The sequence below is a fragment of the Mirounga leonina genome, unplaced genomic scaffold (assembly GCF_011800145.1).
Source record: "Mirounga leonina isolate KUSES-001 unplaced genomic scaffold, KU_Mleo_1.0 Mir_180, whole genome shotgun sequence".
Lineage (NCBI taxonomy): Eukaryota > Metazoa > Chordata > Mammalia > Carnivora > Phocidae > Mirounga > Mirounga leonina.
This window is the reverse complement of record NW_023270469.1, coordinates 13,389,111-13,408,196: the sequence shown is the minus strand read 5'-3', so window position 1 is coordinate 13,408,196 and position 19,086 is coordinate 13,389,111. Positions and strand designations below refer to the sequence as shown.

General features: G+C 39.2%; 1 protein-coding gene across 1 annotated transcript in view; it reads left to right on the top strand.

Moving 5' to 3' along the window:
* The first annotated feature begins 2,503 nt into the window (after nucleotides 1-2,503).
* HYDIN (HYDIN axonemal central pair apparatus protein) overlaps nucleotides 2,504-19,086 on the top strand; it is a 308,320-nt gene continuing 291,737 nt past the window's right edge. The window contains exons 1-4 of the mRNA XM_035024816.1: nucleotides 2,504-2,638; nucleotides 4,808-4,933; nucleotides 13,256-13,375; nucleotides 17,181-17,315. Of these exons, the coding sequence (XP_034880707.1) occupies nucleotides 2,504-2,638; nucleotides 4,808-4,933; nucleotides 13,256-13,375; nucleotides 17,181-17,315 (516 nt within the window). The remainder of the gene's footprint in view (nucleotides 2,639-4,807; nucleotides 4,934-13,255; nucleotides 13,376-17,180; nucleotides 17,316-19,086) is intronic.

The window sequence follows — 19,086 nt, the reverse complement described above, 5'->3', positions numbered from 1 at the left end:
GATTTTATTTATTTGACCGAGAGAGACACAGAGAGAGAAGGAACACAAGCAGGGGGAGTGGGAGTGGGAGAAGCAGGCTTCCCGCTGAGCAGGGAGCCCTACGCGGGGCTCGATCCCAGGACCCTGGGACCATGACCCGAGCTGAAGGCAGACACTTAACGACTGAGCCACCCAGGCGCCCCTAGGAAGGTTTACTTTTATGTTTAGTAGTTTTTTGGTGTATAAACCCTTTGAAATGGCTACATTAGTAATTTATTGCTGTATAATAAATTACCCCAAAGTTAGTAGCTTGAAACAGTGAATATTAGTTTTCTCAGAACCTAGGTGTGGCTGATTAGTTGGGTGCCTCTTCCTCAGTGTCTGTTATGCATCTATAGGCAAGCTGTTGGCTGGGCCTGTAGTCATCTAAAGGCTCAAATGGGGCTGGCAAATCTTCCTTCAAGCTCATTCACAGGGTTGTTGGAAGGCCTCAGAAGACCCACTTCCAAGATGACTCATGTCATTGCTAGCAGGCTTGGTCCCTCACCACATGGGCCTCTCTGTAAGCTTTCTGAGTGTCTGCCCAGTGTGGCAGCTAATGATCTGAGAGAGAGCCAGACGATACCCAAGATGGAACCAAGTCTCTTTATAACTAATCTCAGAAGCGACATCCATCACTTGTGCTGTATTATATTTGTTAGACTACCTAAGGACAGCCCGCACTCAAGGGCAGGGGATTACACAAATACATGAGTGCTTGGAAACAGGCGTCACTGACTGCCATTGTATGGGCTTTCTGCTATAATTCCCATAAGCTCCTTTATTCTATCTGGTTAAATAGCTTGACTCCTACCTATTACTGATACAGGTATTAATGATCTTGTTCTACTTTTAACTTTATTTCTACTTTGTACTTTTCTTTTAAAATTGCATTCTTTCAACTTTGTCAGAAAATATGTTTAAATTCTATTTTCTCCTCATGTCTTCAATTTCATTATTAAAATTAGCTCTACAATTAAATACATGAAATGTTCATTGTCAGTCCTCTTGCTGAAGTTCCCCAGTCACCTATTGGTTGGCTGAAGCCCATCCTCTAGGAGATTCCTCAGGAAGGGAACTTGTTTACAATTTTCCCTGAGCTTGTACATGTTCAAAACTCCCTTTCTGTAGCTTCAGTAATTGAGGGAGAGCTTGGCTATATATAAAATCCTTGGCTCACACTTTTAAAAATTTTTGGAAAACATTGTCCTCCATTTTCCCATTTCATAGGTTGCTTTTTCAAGGTCCAATGACATCTAATTCTCTTGCCCCTGTAAGTTATTTTACCTTTTGGCCTGGAGGCTATGTGGAGTTAAAAAATTTCTCTAAATGTCTAATTGTTGTGCTAAGATAGGACTCAGAGTTGACCATCTGGGTCTGTTTTCATGGGCAGCTACCAGTTCCTTTTCATTATGTTTTCTTTTATATCTGGAAACCTTTTTATTGGATGATAGTTTTAAATATTAGTTCCACTCCAGAACTTTATTTTTCTTCTTCATGGGCTCCAGTTATAGCGTGCTGGGTCTTCTTTTGACTGTGCTATTTCAATCATTTGTTCTCTGATTTTTTTTTTCTTTTTTAAACATTTCATATTCATTTCCTTGGGTGTTTTACTGCTTTACTTCTGTGTACCTTACTACATTTTCATTCTGATCTGTTTTTCTTTTGGCACCTCTTTCCTCACTGTTTTGGTCTGGTAATGACTTATTGTCCTGTGAGCTTTTTAATGACTTTTATGGTTTTTTACTTGACATTGTATCCAAGCATTTTTAGTTTTTGTTTGTTTGTTTGTTTGTGTTTTTTGGGCACAGAGTTGGATAAACTAGCTGGTTATTACTGAAAACAGAAATCCCCACTTAGTCATAAATGGGCCTCCACAGTTACAAGTGTCCTACTACAAGGCATAAGGAAGGATATGTAGAGGGGAGATGTCCTATCTCTTTGATTTGGAGATACGGAGTGGCTGTTAAACTTCAAAAATTCTGCAGAAACTTCCTCTTCCTTATCTTATCTCATGCTACTTTTTTAGTCTCTGCCCAGCTTGAAGGCCTGAAGCCTTGTGTTTTTTCTGTTTGGAGGGTGTCATGAGAGAGAATTGTCAAATAAGTATAAAGTAGCAAACTATGAAGTGTATTTATTGAGCAGTGTTTATTTGTTAATCTGGGAGGATAAAAGTACCAAATGTAGGAACTACTTGTATTTTCAGGTCTTCCCTGAGCTCAGTCCAGAATCACTTGGTTTGTCTAAAAGGAATCCTAGACTTTGGGATAAGGCTAAAGCTGGACTAATTACATGGAATAGACTCCTCTAATTAAGGCATTTGTTACAAGTATTTGATGTATTTTTGAAGATTAGTCTTTTCTAAACCTTTTGTATTCAAGAAAGCTTTAAAAAAATTGTGACCTGTATTCAGGAATTAACTGTATTTGTTCTAAAACCTTTTTTTTTTTTTTCACTTCTAGGTGAATGAAGGAAATCACTAAAAATGACCAGTAGAAGACTCGAGGAGTCTATGGGGGCCGTTCAGATGGGGTTAGTCAGAATGCTGAAAGGATTCCAAAGCAAGGTTCTACCACCCTTGAGTCCAAGGGTCGTTACAAAAGAAGAAGCAAATCGAATGGTAATGTACCCGAGACTTTTAAGTGTAAAATACTTAATGCAGTCTCCTCAAGAGGATGACAGTGGCTACATGGCATTCTCAGAAATCAAACAGAGAATTACTGACTGATAATATCAATTTAGATAACATGGCAGCTTGCTGCAGAGCAGAGGTACCTCTTAAAAGCCCGAGAAGTTTTTGAAATTACATACCTCAGAGTAGAGACTTGAATTGCTTAAGTTAATCAGTTGAAGTAAGACTCTGCAAGGAAATTATTATGGTTTTCTAAATGTTAGGTTGAACCCTATGAGACTGTCATTTGTGTAGTACAAAAACAATGAGGTATCAGAATTTCATAGGGTTTGACCTCAACAGTATATTACCTGTTGCTTGGCAAGAGTTATTTCTGTTTGCACATTTGTAGAACAGAGAGTATCAAAATGATGACTATATGGTATCAAGTAAAAATGCATTTTTCTCTGTCCTTTAAAATAAAACATATTTCTATTTTTAAAGAGTTATAATAGCTTGGTGAGAACGGAATTATAAACTACATGCTATAGAAAATATCAGTAACAATTTACAGGGTTCAAGATAGTATTCACCAAATTTTAAAAACCAGTCTCAAGTTATGTTCTGAGAAGAAAAGTAAAACCTATCATCACTCTCTTTTGGGGTGGTTATCATTTCATATTTAAAGTAACTCCTGACTTTTTGCTTTTAAGACTTCATTATTTTTTTAAAAGATTTTATTTATTTATTTGAGATAGAGAGCACAAGGGAAGGCAGAGGGAGAAACAGACTCCCCGCTGAGCAGGGAGCCTGATGTGGGGCTCGATCCCAGGACCCTGAGATCACGACCTGAGCCGAAGGCAGATGCTTAACTGACTGAGCCACGCAGGCACCCCAAGACTTAATTATTTTTATTTATACTGTGACACAGCTGATACCTCTTAACATTTTAGTACCGGGTTCCAATCAAAAAGAACCTAAAAAACCAGGTAAGAAGCAGCATTAGAAATATGCCTTCATTTATATGGATTCAATCACAGAAATTAATTCTGTAGGGATTTTGAAGAGCATTGATTTTAACACAAGGTGAAATGAATCAGCTAAATTATATACCTCTGGATGTTTTAAAAATCTTGGTACATACTTAAGCATTATGTTGCTGTGAATGATTATCATCCCCTTGCGTATAAAGTAAGCCCTGGAACATTCCAGAACAACAATAAGCAAATAATAATGTCTGGTCCTGGGTAAATAAGCCTTGTTGAGTTATTTATTTAAATGATAGGTTACATTTTTTTCTCATAACATTAGAAAGTGTTAAAGCATTTTGTGTTCATCTTTGGGTGTGTGAATATGAGTGGCTGCTGGATCTGCTGATGGGCTTAGGGCTCTTTCAAAACAAGGTCAAAATGTGCTCCTGTGATTTCTAAGAAGTTCAAACTCATTCCTAAGCTGTGCAGTCACACTCCCTAGATCCTTTCCATTTCACAAGATTCCTCTTTAACCTCCTATTATAGCAGGAGAGCTAAACACCCAAATGCTTTGCTTGTATGTTGTAACTTCAGTTGAGAAGTAGAAGCATTTCACGTTCCTCAGCTCTGAAAACTAGAAGTGATTATGGAAGCAGAGTTGTATGCTCAGATGCTTCTTCTGAGCGTAAATGTTAAGCTCTTTGGATATGTTCCTATGCAATTTCTTTCTTTTTTTTTCAATATTTTATTTATTTATTTGACAGAGAGAGACGGAACACAAGCAGGGGGAGTGGGAGAGGGAGAAATAGGCTCCCTGCTGAGCAGGGAGCCCGATGCAGGGCTCGATCCCAGAACCCTGGGATCATGACCCGAGCTGAAGGCAGATGTTTAACGACTGACCCACCCAGGCACCCCTCCTGTGCAATTTCTTGACTCCCCACCCCCTGTTTCTTTTTTGTGATTTCTTCAAAATCACAAGGAAACTGCAACCACATGTCATTTGAAATTAGTGTGCAAAGAGCTTAAAAGTGCACAGGTACTTCTCTTGTATTATTTAGTTAATTTAAATATTTCATAAGGGAACTTAGTGGCATTCCAGACTTATCCTGAAAGCTGAAAACACATGCCATTCATTACTGGCACTCATGAAAACACTGTTTCAGTATAACCATTTATGAGTCTTCAGCTGTTTTGTTTTAAATTCTAGTTGACACCCTCGGAGTTCCTGAAGGAAATGTCCCTCACCACAGAGCAGAGACTGGCTAATACACGGTTGATGTGCCGACCACAGATCATCGAACTTTTAGATATGGGGGAAACAACGCATCAAAAGGTAGCTGCCTTCTGTCATACTTGCTTATGAGGCAGGCCCTGTAACTATGTGAACATTCTAGAACAACAGGAACTAAGTAATGGTTATTGTTTCTGGGCTCATTCCTTATTGGGTTTGTGTCATATATTCTTGTTCTACTTCTGTTGATCTTGATATCTGTGATTTAATATGGAGAGAATTATAATTAATAAGTACAAATAACTTTTGACTAGTCACATTTCTTAGCTACTCCCGGACACTATTGTTTACAGATCAGGAGTAATTCAAAGGATTATAGTAGCCAAATCCAGTTAATTCATCTTCTTAACACAACAAGAAATCCCATTCTTCCCTGAGCTGTCATCACTAGAAACGGAGAAGGTGGAATTGTTTATTAAAGGAGGCATTTGTTGTCTGTTCTGGCTTACTTCCGATAACAAATGTATCCTTTTAGTCTCTAAAGAACGGTTATTTTAACCTGTTTCTATATTCTAATGTAAACCATGTATTCTGGGCTTTAGGAGCATATGATTATAAAATAAGGTCTTATTTCCTACTTTTAAATTAATTTCTTGAATTAGATGCTTTCCTTTTTATGTACAAATTATGGTGAACCTCCATCAGCCAAACTGATGGAGATCTGCCTCCTCTCAAAGGCTTCCCTGGGCTATTCCTGAGAGATTTTCAGAGATCTTTCCCATGTGATGAATGAATTCCTGAGGCTCTTTTGCTCTCACTATAGCCCCATTGCCTCCCCTGTGTAGAATCTCCACAAAATTTGCTCTTCCTCTGAATACTGCTAGCTTTCCGTATTGTTTCTTCTCTTCTTTCAGGGCAGCAACATGGCTTCTCCGGGTGCTAACTCATCCTGATCAAGAGCTATTTGCACCTTTCCCATAGCGTAACTGAGACCAGGCTATGCATATTTTCCTGCATGTACCGCTTGTGTGTGTTTTAATGTATTTTGACCCCTGCTATGAAGGATGACAAAATTAGTATATTTTACTATATCTCATCATTTCTCTTCTTTCTTTCTCAACTCATTTGGTTATTTTTACTTTATTTTTTGGAATTTCATTAGTTCTTAGTTGGGCGACAGTCCTCTTCCACCAATATCTTCAAGAAGAGCCTACAGATACTACACTTCCTTGGTTTTGTTTGACAATATTTGCCTATTGCCTTTATGCTGAACTTCAGATTTGTTAGGTATAAAATTCTTGGGTCACACATTTTCCCCATATAAACTGTACAGGCATTTTCCTCACTACCTTCTGGCTTTAATGGTAAGCAGAAATATGATTTATAATCATATGCAGAAGTATGATGAAGTCAACTTGATATACCCCACTATAGATACATGAATCTTTTAGCTCTTATGCCCAAAGACTATTTATTCTAATTTAATATCCAGTAATTTTATTAGGATGTGAATTAACTTTTCCTGAGTTACTGTGTATCTTTAGTTTACTTCTAGAAAGTTTTTCTTGAATTACCCAATATTCTTGCCATTTTTGGTTCTTTTCTTGAGGAATATCAGTTATGAACAATTTGGACCCTCTTTGTCTGCCCTTCTGCATCTTGTATTCGCTCACCATCCATTTTTAATTTTCTGTTCATTTCCATTTCATTGTAAGTATATCCACCAGGCTATCCTCTGTGTCCCTTACTTTGAGTTTTGTGTATATGTGTTTCTCTTATAATTCATCCTTGAGCTTGACCAGTTAGGCACTTCTGAATTGTCTCACAGCATTTGACTCAGTGTCTCTTTTTTTTTTTTTTTTTAAGATTTTATTTATTTGTTTGACAGAGAGAGAGACAGCGAGAGAGGGAACACAGGTAGGGGGAGAGAGAGAGGGAGAAGTAGGCTTCCCACTGAGCAGGGAGCCCGATGCGGGGCTTGATCCCAGGACCCTGGGATCATGACCTGAGCCGAAGGCAGTCAGTGTCTCTTTTTCGTAGGTACAAAATTTATTATTTATTTACTTGTAGCTCAGGTATCATATTCCTTTGATTTTCTTCCTACTTCACTGGTTGTTTTTTTCTTATTTTATTTTTTGGATCTCTCCCTGTTCCTGAACACTAAATTTTGGGGCTCCCCTGGACTTGGTCCTTGAAGTTGTTTCTCTTCTGAACTCATTCTTTAGGTGACCCCCTTCTAGGAGCAGGTTTTAAATTCTACTTTTTAAATGATTACTTTCACAACCATTTCTCTTGGTATGGCCTGTCCTCTGAACTCTGGATCACATATTCAGCCCAGTGAATGCTTGGTAGCTCAGAATTGTGTTACCTTCCTTCCCTAAAAACATGATCTTTTCTCCTTTGTCTCCTCCATCTAGTATATAGTAATCCCCATTTATCTGTTTCCTCAGGCCAGAAACCTACCTTGGGATTATCTCTGATGCCTCTTTTTTTTCTTGCATCTTATATGAAATCCAATGACAAGTGCTATAAACTTCTGCTTTCACAAATACAGCTTTACTCAAACTGCTTCTCACCACCTGCACCAATACCCTCCCAGTTCAAGCCACCATCCTCTAGACTACTGAAATAGTCTCCCTGTTTCCATCTCATTGCCCCATCATCAATTCTGCACAAAAAGGAAAGAATGATTTTTAAAATGTAAATTAGAACATGTTACTTCCATGTGTAAAGCCATCCAACAGCTCCTTATTGCCCTCAGAGTTATAGGGTCCTGTGTCATCTAATCCTATTTCCCTCATAGACCTCTTTTTCTTCCACTCTTCCCTAGCTCATTCTTTTCTAGCTGTACCCCCCTCTTGTTGCTCTCCAAACACTCAATTATGATCTGCACCTCAGGGCCTTTGCACTTGCTATTCCTTCTAACTGTAATGCCATTCTCTCAGATCTTTACAGGACTTGCTTAGAACTCTACTTGGATGTCTTTTCCTCAGAGAGGCCATCCCTTGACACCTATTGAAAAGAGCATACAACCTGCATTCACTCTGTCTCCTTGTTCTTTAGTTTTCTCCATAGCGAAATCACTGCCTGATCTCATTATTATACACTTCTTTATTTTTTTATCCATTTCCCCAAGAATGTCAGCTTCATGAGGGCAAGGGCTTTGTTGGCTTTGTTCACTACTGTGTGCTTAACATTTGGAAAATACTGGAAACTCAGTTAATTGGTATTTATTGAGTGAACACATGGATTTTTCATCACTTTGATTGCTTAGGTCCTCCCTGCCTCTTAATTATTTGCTTTGTGCTTTCAGATTTTTTCCATTATGTCTTTTGCATTTATAGTGAAACAGTGTAGCCAATATTTTCATTGCTTCATGGCAACTTTCCTGTTAACTGTTCTTCAGTTGCCATTTTCTTAATTCCTTTGTTTTCCTTGAATTTTTTTTATAGATCTTGATTTATCATTACTATTATTGTTACCACTCATTTTTGGAGGAAAGAAGGACATTTTTCCTGGATTTGCGATCTGCAGGCAATTCCTGTTGAGGCAGGTCCTGGCAGTGTCCCAGACCAGCAGGCATCTTTCATGATTCTCAGCACAGCATTTTATGAAAGAGGATTGTGTTCGTGTGTTTATTTGGAAGGGGGCTGAGAGGAAGGAAGGAGGAATGAGCTGTGTTAGCCTTTCCCCAGAGTTGTGACTTGTGGGGACCTTTAGGATTCAGAGTCCTTTTCTTCTAGCCTGCCTCAGTGCCACACTGCTTCCTATAAACATGCAAATTTATGTGTTGCCCATTCAGCTCTGCCTTCCCTACTATTTCCTGTTGCCAGATGGCATACAGGGAATTTCATGTTGCCGTTCCTAGTATTCCAAACAAGGAGTTGTTGGCTTTGCCTATCAGAATATGCCACCTGCTTTGGAGATCTGTATAGTGCAAGCCTTACCTGAGATCTGAAGTCGTGGACATTCTTGCCGGGCATCTTCTCTTAACCCTGGTTATTTGTGGCAGGACGGTTGGGGAAGGGAGCTCAAGCTGCCAGTTACAACCTACACAGAGTCCATCTTGGAGTCTGTCATTTATGCTGAAATCCATTGTTTCCTTTGCACTATAAGGCCTCTGTCATATATCCAGTGATCCATATACAAGGATCTGTTTCTGGACTTTTCCACACCAATGGTCAGTTTATTCAAATCCAAAACACAGTATTTTAATTGCTATATATATATATTCATCTCTCTATATATATTCATATCTGTAAATATGAATTATATATCTATAATAAAAACAGTGGCAGAGGAAGGGTAGAGGGAGAGAGAGAATCTTAAGCAGGCCCCACGTCCAGTGCAGAGTCCATTGAGGGGCTTGATCTCACAACCCTGAGATCATGACCTGAACTGAAACCAAGAGTTAGACACTTAACCGACTGAACCACCCAGGTGCCCCACAAAACGACATTTAAAAAAATTTTTTTTATTGTTGTTAATCATCATACATTACATCATTAGTTTTAGATGTAGTGTTCCATAAAACTACATTTTTAAGTAAAATTTTTATTGAATGTGTGTGTGTGTATCATGAGCATATAGCTTGATGAATTTTAACAAAGTAAAGATACTCATATAACCACCACTCAGATGAAGGAATGTAAGCTTCAGCATTACCGGCATCCTAGAAGCTTTCTTCTAGGATGAAGAAGCTTTCTTATGCCCTTCCCAGTCATTACCTGTCCCTCTTCTCCAGAAGAACTGCTAATCATAGGTTTATTTTTCTTTTATTCAACCTTTATATAAGTGGAATACCACAGTATATACTCTTTAATTTCTGGCTAATTTAATTTAATATATTGTTTTGAAGATTTATGTTGTTGTGTATAGTGGTAGTTCACTCATTTTTATTGCTGTATAGTATTCCATTTTATGATTATACCACCAATTGTTATCCATTTTACTGTTGATGAGCATTTGTTTTTTTCCACATTTTGGCTCTTATAAATGATGGTGTTATAAACACTCTTGTATATTTCTTTTAGTGCACATATATGCAGTATGGGCATATACATAAAAGTGGAATTCCTAAGTTATAGACCATGCATACGTGTCTCTTTAGTAGTAATTGCTAGTTTTCTAAAGTGTTTATACTATTATACTGCCAGTAGCTGTGCAGCTGGAGTTGCTAATACTTAAGTATTAAGTACTTGCTACTAATACTTAATATTGTCAGTCTCTTTAATTGAAATTGTTCTATTGGGTGTATAGTGTTGTCACACTGTGGTTTAATTGCAGTTTCTTGATTTCTGATGAGGTTAAGCAACTTTTCATGTTTATTAGCCATTTGGATATCATCTTTTATAAGTCACATGTTTATGTGTTTTGTCCATTTCTTACTGATTTGTAAAAGTTCTTCATATATTCTAGAGACTAGTCCTTTATCAATTATGTGTATTACAAATAATCTCTCATTCTTTGGATTTCTTTTTCATTTCTTTTCTTTTTTAAAAAGATTTTATTTACTTATTTGACAGAGAGAGAGAGAGAGAGCGAGAGCAGGAACACAAGCAGGGGGAGTGGGCGAGGGAGAAGCAGGCTTCCCGCTGAGCAGGGAGCCCGATGTGGGGCTCGATCCCAGGACCCTGGGACCATGACCCGAGCCGAAGGCAGACGCTTAACGACTGAGCCACCCAGGCGCCCCTTCTTTTTCATTTCTTTTTTTTTTTTTAAAGATTTTATTTATTTATTTATTTGAGAGAGAGAATGAGAGAGAGAGAGCATGAGAAGGGGGAGGGTCAGAGGGAGAAGCAGACTCCCCGCTGAGCAGGGAGCCCGATGTGGGACTTGATCCAGGGATTCCAGGAACATGACCTGAGCCGAAGGCAGTCGCTTAACCAACTGAGCCACCCAGGCGCCCCCTTCTTTTTCATTTCTTAAAGGGCGTCTTTTGATGAACATGTTTTAAATTTCAATTTGACAAAATTTACCAATCTTTTCATTTATGTTTTTTATTTTCTGTGCCCCATTAAAGAAAATTTTGCATTCTTCAACATTATGAAGATATTCCTCTTGATTTTCTTCTGAAAATTTTCTTGTTTTACCTTTCATATTGAGAGCTTTGATTCACTTGGAATGGTGTGTGATAGGGGTTAAATTGATATTTTTCCTATGGAATATCCAGTTAACCCAACACTATTCATTAAAGAGAATGTATCTCTTCCCCAATGCTTGTTAGTGTTACCTTTGTCCATATATTTAAGAATATATATATTTAAGAATATATCAAGTGTCCATATATTTAAGAATTTGTTTCTGGGCTTTTAAATCTGGTACATTTGTTTTTAGGATAAATCTTACGCTAATACTTCACTATTTTAATTACTCTGATAAGTAACAGTATGTGATATGTAATAATATAAGTCTTGCTACCTGATAAAGCAAGTCCTCCTATCTTGTTCTTTAAATGTATCTTGTTTATTCTTGGTCCTTTGCTTTTACATATACATTTTATAATCAGCTTTTTAATTTCCAAAAAAAATTTCTACATGATTTTTTTAATTGGATTACATTGAATTTTTAGATCAGTTAAGGGAATATTTGACATCCTTAAAATATTGTCTTTCAATTCATGAACATGGTATATTCCTGTATTTATGTAGGTCACTTTTAATTCCTCTCAAGAATATCTTGTAGTTTTCCTGGATAAAGGTCTTACACATCTTTCATTAGATTTATTCCTATGTATTTTATGTTTGGGATGCTATTTTAAATGGTATTGTTTATAAATTTCATTTCCTAAATGTTCTTTGCTAGTACATAGAAATGGAATTGATTTTTGCTTGTTGCCCTTGTACTCAGTGACCTTGATAAGTAACTTTTTTTTTATTAAAGATTTTTATTTATTTATATGAGAGAGAGAGAGCATGAGAGGGGGGAGGGTCAGAGGGAGAAGCAGGACTCGATCCTGGGACTCCAGGGTCAGGACCTGAGCCAAAGGCAGTCGCTTAACCAACTGAACCACCCAGGTGCCCCGATAAGCAACTTATTAATTCTAATAGCTTATCTATAGTTTATTTTGAATTTTCTAAATAAGCAGTTTTTTTTCTTCTGGGGAAAATGACAATTTTGTTTCTTTTTAATCAATTTCTAATGTTAAAACAACTTTGAATTTCTGAGATAAACCCAGTTTGGTCATGATGTGTTATCCTTTTTATATATTGTGGGTTTCAGTTGGCTAATGTTTTGTTCCTTTTTAAAAACATTCTATTGTATATAACTAGGATTAGCCTATAGTTTTCCTTTCTCCCACTGTCTTTCTTAGTTATATGGAAGTTGTGCTAACATCATCGAGTTGGGAGACATTAATATTTTTTTCTTTCCTCTAGCAGAGTTTCTATAATATTTGTGCTGCATCTTTAAATGTTTGCTAGAATTTGCTTGTAAAGTATTTGGGCTGGGGTTTTCCCTATCAAAAGTTTTTACTTACAGATTCAATTTACTAGTTATATAGAACTACTCATATTTTCTATTTCTTCTTGTGCTAGTTTTGATAAATTGTACTTTCTTAGGATTTGTACTTTTTAATCTAAATTTTCACATTTCTTGACATAATATCCATTTATTATCTTTTCAGTTAGTTTGGTTTCTATTGTAATGTCCTTATTTTCATTCTTTTTATTGGCTCTTTGTGCCTTTTGCCTTGTTTTCTTGATCATACTCTCTAGGTATTTTATCAATTTTGTTAGTCTTTAAAGACTTGACTTTGGCTTTGTTGATTCTGTAGTTACTTTCTATTTTATGAATTTTTATTGTTTTTGTTATGTCATTTTTTCCATTTGTTTGGATTTTATTTGTTTTTTATGTTTTCTATTGCTTCTCTAAATTATTGAGATGGATGCTTACATCTTCATTTTGCAAACCATACTAAGGTGCCCCAGGGTGCAACTGTGTACTCACAGAGCATCATGGAATATTCTAAAATTTTAAGGAAACATGGCAGTACTCAAAACCTGTTGGATTCTACCCAAGCTAATAGCTTGAGATAATTCATAGTTTTGACATTAGCTCATACTGTCTTATTAAGCTCTTCAGTGCCTCCACGCAGATATTTGTTGATAGAGTTTTTCTCGTTATTTTCATAGGGAAATCATGACCTTATTCACCGTTGCTGTAAATGGAAGTTTTGGGTTGATGTTCTAATTAGCCTATATTTTTTAAACTGAGGACCAAATCTTCTACTTTCTTTTGTATTAAACAAGTTGTTCACAATAACTTTAGTACTTATAACAATTATTGCTTATAGTAGTTACACCTTTCTGAGTGTTTTGTATGTTTTTAGTATTAATATCCATATGTCTATGTAGTATTTTCATATATTCCCCTGTCATTTCTGCCACTGCATAGCTATATAATGAATTTACTCTTTCAATGTAGTTTTCAGGAATTGACCTGGATCAGGCATTATTCCAGCCTTTTCCATCAGAAATTGTGTTTCAGAACTATACTCCCTGTGAAGTCTATGAAGTTCCACTCATTTTGAGGAATAATGACAAAGTGAGTATGTTTGTTGGATGTAACTTTCATGGATATATAAGAAGGAATTAAATAAAATGGGATCCCATAGGATCTTAGATAAATTCTTTAACTTGAGAGACCTAGAAAAATAGATAAAAACTTGCCCTTTGACTTTAAGCTCAATGAAGACAAGACTATGTTGATTTATTCAAATGTGTTCAGACCCAGGTCAGTGCCCACCAAATGGTCAACTCCCAACATGTGCAGTTACATTTTGTTGAGTAAAATATTAGCTAGGTAAATGTCACAATTTTTTTTTAAGATTTATTTATTTATTTTAGGGAGAGAGTGAGTGGGGAGCAGGGCGGGCAGAGAGAGAGAGCTTTAAGCAGACTCTGCTCTAAGCATGGAGCCCAACTCGGGGCTCGATCTCATGACCCCAAGATCCTGACAGAAGCTGAAACCAAGAATTGGCTGCTTAACTGACTAAGCCACCCAGGTGCCCCAAATGTCATGAAATTCTTATGTGTGACCAGTTTAGCTAGGTTTTTATTCAAGACGGGGTGAAACATATATTCGTGTTTTCTGCATTAGAGCCACCGTTTCCCCAAATGAAGGTATAAACTCTATCATATCAATTGCTGTTGTTGAGCCAAATTATTGATACTTTACAAATTGTTTTTTTTTTTTTTCTTAAAGATTTTATTTATTTGACAGAGAGAGACACAGCGAGAGAGGGAATACAAGCAGGGTTAGTGGGAGAGGGAGAAGCAGGCTTCCCGTGGAGCAGGGAGCCCGATGTGGGGCTCGATCCCAAGACTCCGAGATCATGACCTGAGCCGAAGGCAGACGCTTAACGACTGAGCCACCCAGGCGCCCCACAAATTGTATTTTTAAAAAAACTTCAAAAAAAACGGAGCTCCCTTTCCCCTTTTTCTTTCTCCTCCCTTCTACCATAGATAGCCTTCAGATTTTTGTCTACCCATCATTTTGGACAGCTTTTCCCACTGTCTGTACCTCGTCCTTTTGTGGTTGCAACCGAGAGTTTCTTCTCCATCCGTATGCCTTTCTTTCCCTAGAGATAAATTATGGTTTACTTCAAGAAAAGGTATTAAGTGCCTGAAGATTTCCTTGATATCTAACAATAATGGAAGAAAGAATAATGTGGGAAGTCAGCATGAAGCACAGTTAAGTGTGAAAAGTAATCAGATGGGGAGGAAGGCATCTGAGAGATGCTGAACTTCAGATGTGAAGGCAAGTAGGAATACCTAAGGAGTTCAAGAATGTGGAGACAAAAATTCTAGCTATAAGAAAAAAGGGAAAATAAATGAAGACTATGCAAGAATACTTTTAGTTATATTTGGTACAGTCACTCATTAAAGGAATCAGTGATGCCTTTCAGAGATCAATGGGGTGATTTAGTGACAACAAAGTCAGACTCTGGAGAAAATGGTATATTTAGTTCTTGGCTACAGGAGTGTTAGCAAGAGAAGCTCAAGGGACAGAAGTTAAAAGGGTAGGCAGAGAGAAGAAAAAGAATCTGAGATGCTCAGAATTATGCCCCTAGACCTCAAGAAGAGATGTTACATAGACATTAGGACTCTCTCTTTTCATATAGTCTGCCAACCAATTTCCTTTGTCACTTCCAGTTCTCTTTTTCCCTTTCTCCATGACTTTTTCACTCTTGCTCAGGTATTTTAAGGCTGTTAAATACAGAGAGGAGCTAGCCCAAGGGATACTTTGACCACTCCTCCTTGGCCCTAAATAAGAAATGATTGCCAGTAGGTATATATGGGCAAGTAAAGGGTATAGGGCATGTGTAAGTTTTGTCTGCCAAGGGGCACTAAGTTCTCATGGAAAACCCAACACCTCTTGGTTCGATGCTGCTACAGCTACATTGTTGGACCTCATGAAAGGAGGGTCCCCATCCAGGGAAAGTCCAGCTACCAAAAAGCAGATTGATTTCTCTAGCCTAGGCAGCCTTATTCTTGGGTGAGTTTCTCTAAGGACCCTTGTACTGGATGGCTGATATAATCCTGCTTTTCTGCTTCCTTACGTCATGGACTCATAAATAACTGCTGGGATAGATATAGGGCACAGAGAAATGCTTTCTATGCTATTTACCATTTGCTTGCTTCCTCATTGGCACTGAATGCAAAAGACAGAGCCTGTTTGGTCATTTCTCTGTCTCTTACACAACACAAGGTGAGAGTAAGCTGTGAACTCTCTACAAGCCACAATTCGATTCTACTTAGGATCTCATTATTAGCACCCAGACTCCAGAGTCAGACTAATCTGGTAGATTCCAGCTGAGCTGTCTCCCAGCTACAGACCTTGGGTAAGTCACTTCACTTCTCTGGGCCATGGTGATACTGTTAGTACCCATTTCAATCGACTGTTTGGAATATTAAATGAAATAATGAATGTAAAGTATTCAGCTCAGTGCCTGTCACATAGGAAGCACTAAACCATTATTACTGTTATTATTATGACTATTACTAGTGTTGCTGGTATTTTCCTTTTTAGTTTTTAATCCATAATTCTGCTCTTACCAGAAGTGTTCCCAGCAAGCTTCTACAGTGTTGTTCTGTCCATCATAAATGACACTGCGCCTTCCCCTTACCAGCAAAGCCAGTTGGACTCCTATCAGATTCGCACACGTCTTTTCCTTATCTCCCTGCTCTCTAGTCTTAAGATCTGTCTGAATTCTCTCTCTGCATTTCTTCTTCCTTTGCCCATCTGGGTTTCAGATTTGAGAGGTTATGTGGGTTCTTTTGTCTTCATTTTGCACCCGAGGCTTCTCGGTCACCCTTAACTATAGTTTACTTTCTTTAGCCCCCTTTCAGTCTTCAAAAAAAAAAAAAATCTTTTCCCTTTCCTTGTGTCCCTGTAACCTCCACCCCCATTCTCCTCACAATTGTATGTCTTTTATTGCTTAGACTGTCTTAGATAAGCAGAGATACGTACCCTGGGCAAGGCAAGCAGGGCAGAGGAGGACTTGAAGAGAAGGAAACGGTTTGAAGCTGCTCTGACACTGGCCTGCGGACCCTGGACTGCTTGCTCTTTGTTCTTGCTCACAAGGGTGTCTCCTGAGAACAGTGCTCCAGACGGAAGGTGGAGTTAGGCTGGGACTTGGTGAAGCTGTGGCACTGAGGACAAGTGTCCTGTTCCCCATCTGTAGAAGGGGGGTTATAATGAAGCTCCGAGGTTATTGAGAGGATTAAGCGGCACATCATGTACAGTGGATGGTCCATAGCAGGCGTGCAGGAATTGTGGTTTCTTGTCCCAGAGCACTTCTCAGATGTTGGGAAATCCAGCTTACCTCCGCTGTGTGCGTGGGGTTTTAGCTCATCAAGCAGTTCCTCTTTGAACATAATCACATTTATTTATTAGGATTTTATTTACTTGACACACAGAGAGAGAGAGAGAGCACAAGCAGGGGGAGCGGCAGGCAGAGGCAGAGGGAGAAGCAGACTCCCCGCTGTGCAGAGAGCCGGATGCAGGACTTGATCCCAGAACCCTGGGATCATGACCTGAGCCGAAGGCAGATGCTTAACCTACCGAGCCACCCAGGCGCCCCGAAGATAGTCACATTTAAGTGATAAAATGAACAAAGGCTTGCAATAACAATAAAATGAATAATAATTTTAATAAAAATTAAAGCTCAAATGCACCGAGTGAGTCATCTCCTCTCCCAGTTGAGGAAACGGAAGTTAAGCCTTGACCAAGGTCATGCATGGCGCATGAGAAGTAGACAGAGATTTCCTGGTGGACGACCAAGCCCATGCTTTTGCTTCTGCTTTTTCACAGGCAGAATGTCCACCATGGTGTGTTTTCCTTGCAGATTCCAAGGATGGTCAAAGTTGTTGAGGAAAGTTCACCTTACTTTAAAGTCATCAGCCCCAAAGATTCTGGCCACAAAGTCGCTCCAGGAATGCCATCCATATTCCGAATCCTCTTCACTCCAGAGGAGAACAAGGTAAGAAATGGGTTGAATACTTGTCACTAGCAGGTTGTAACTCTGAACTTTTATGGAGGTGGTGCTGGGGTTGGTAGTGTTGTTGTCAGTGGTGGTGTTCGGGGGGTTGGTATTGGTGTCGATGGTGTTAGTGGTGGTGGTGGTTAGATGAGCAGTAAGGGTGGCTCGGAGGAGGGGCTTGTGCACCCCTGGGAATGAGGGAGGAATGGTCAAACAGAGCTGAGGGCTTCCATGAGCTGCAAGTAGCCAGGGTATAAAGAAGGCTTATCCTTCTGGATGCTTCCCAAACCCCCTCGCCTACCTCAGCATATTTATATTCGACTATGAGCCAGAGGGGCACCGAAAAAGGAAAAGGTGTGCTCCAGATGCAGTGAGTCGAGGCAGAGGATAAAGCTTATGGCTTCTTGGGAAGTTTGGGATCTTAGTTGCATCCCTCCTCCCTGAATTCTAACAAGTTTAAAAATGAGACCCAAGATCCAAGTATTGATCACGGTGTCAGTCTCATTAATGGCAAAGAATGTGGCCAGTACCTAAGGCCCGGAGAGGGCCACCTCCCGCTCCCCAGCTGGCCCTGAAGGGCTGACATCCGATCGCTCCGCCGAAGCACAGGCGGACCAGCTAGAGCCCAGAGCAGAGACCTGCGCAGTCCGCTCAGCTCTGTCTGCACCTCGGCAGGCCAGAAAGAGCCCAAGTTAAAAAATGGGCCATTTCCCCTCTGCACCAGTCCATTCTCAAACCCTTCTCAGTTGTAGAAATTCCAGTTCCTCCTGGAAGGAAGGACCAGCTAAGGGGGACTGCGGATGGAGCTTCCCCCCAGCCCTTTTCCAGGGGTGCAAAATTGTGGGTTGAGTTTTCTTCTCTGTGGGCCAAAGTGGGGACTTGTGGGGAGGAGGAAAGGGGTTTTACCAGCACAATTGAAGGAGTGAGGACAAAAACAAGGCTCAAATAAGCAGAATAAAATGTCAGGTTATATATAATGTTAACAGTGTGTGCTTATCTGTATTGTGCCATTAGGGTTGGAATCACAAAAGCATGTTAGAGACAGAAAGAACTAGCTTTGAATCTCTGCTTCTTCATCAGTAATACGCGTCAGCCACTGTTAATTCCGTTACTAGTATTCCTGCTACTGTTCCTTCTTTCCTGGAGAGCAGCGATAGAGAATACACGGCGGTCTGCCAAGCATGTATCACTCTAGGAAGTGGGTAGAAATTCTGTAATGATGCTGCTGTTACAGTTTTACTGTCTATTTCTTGGGTTGTGTTTACGGACCTGTAATTTTGCCTGCGGTCCTATTGAAATAAATGAAAAGGTAAATAGCTCCAGAACCAGTGAGGGGCTTTTTTTTTTTTTTACATTTTTTATTGTTATGTTAATCACCATACATTACATCATTAGTTTTTGATGTAGTGTTCCATGATTCATTATTTGTGTATAACACCCCGTGCTCCATGCAGAACGTGCCCTCCTCAATACCCACCACCAGGCTAACCCATCCTCCCACCCCCTCCCCTCTAGAACCCTCAGTTTGTTTTTCAGAGTCCATCGTCTCTCATGGTTCGTCTCCCCTCCGATTTCCCCCTCTTCATTCTTCCCCTCCTGCTATCTTCTTCTTCTTTTTTTTTTTTTTTAACATAAAATGTATTATTTGTTTCAGAGGTACAGATCTGTAATTCAACAGTCTTGCACAATTCACAGCGCTCACCATAGCACATACCCTCCCCAGTGTCCATCACCCAGCCACCCCATCCCTCCCACCCCACCCCCCACTCCA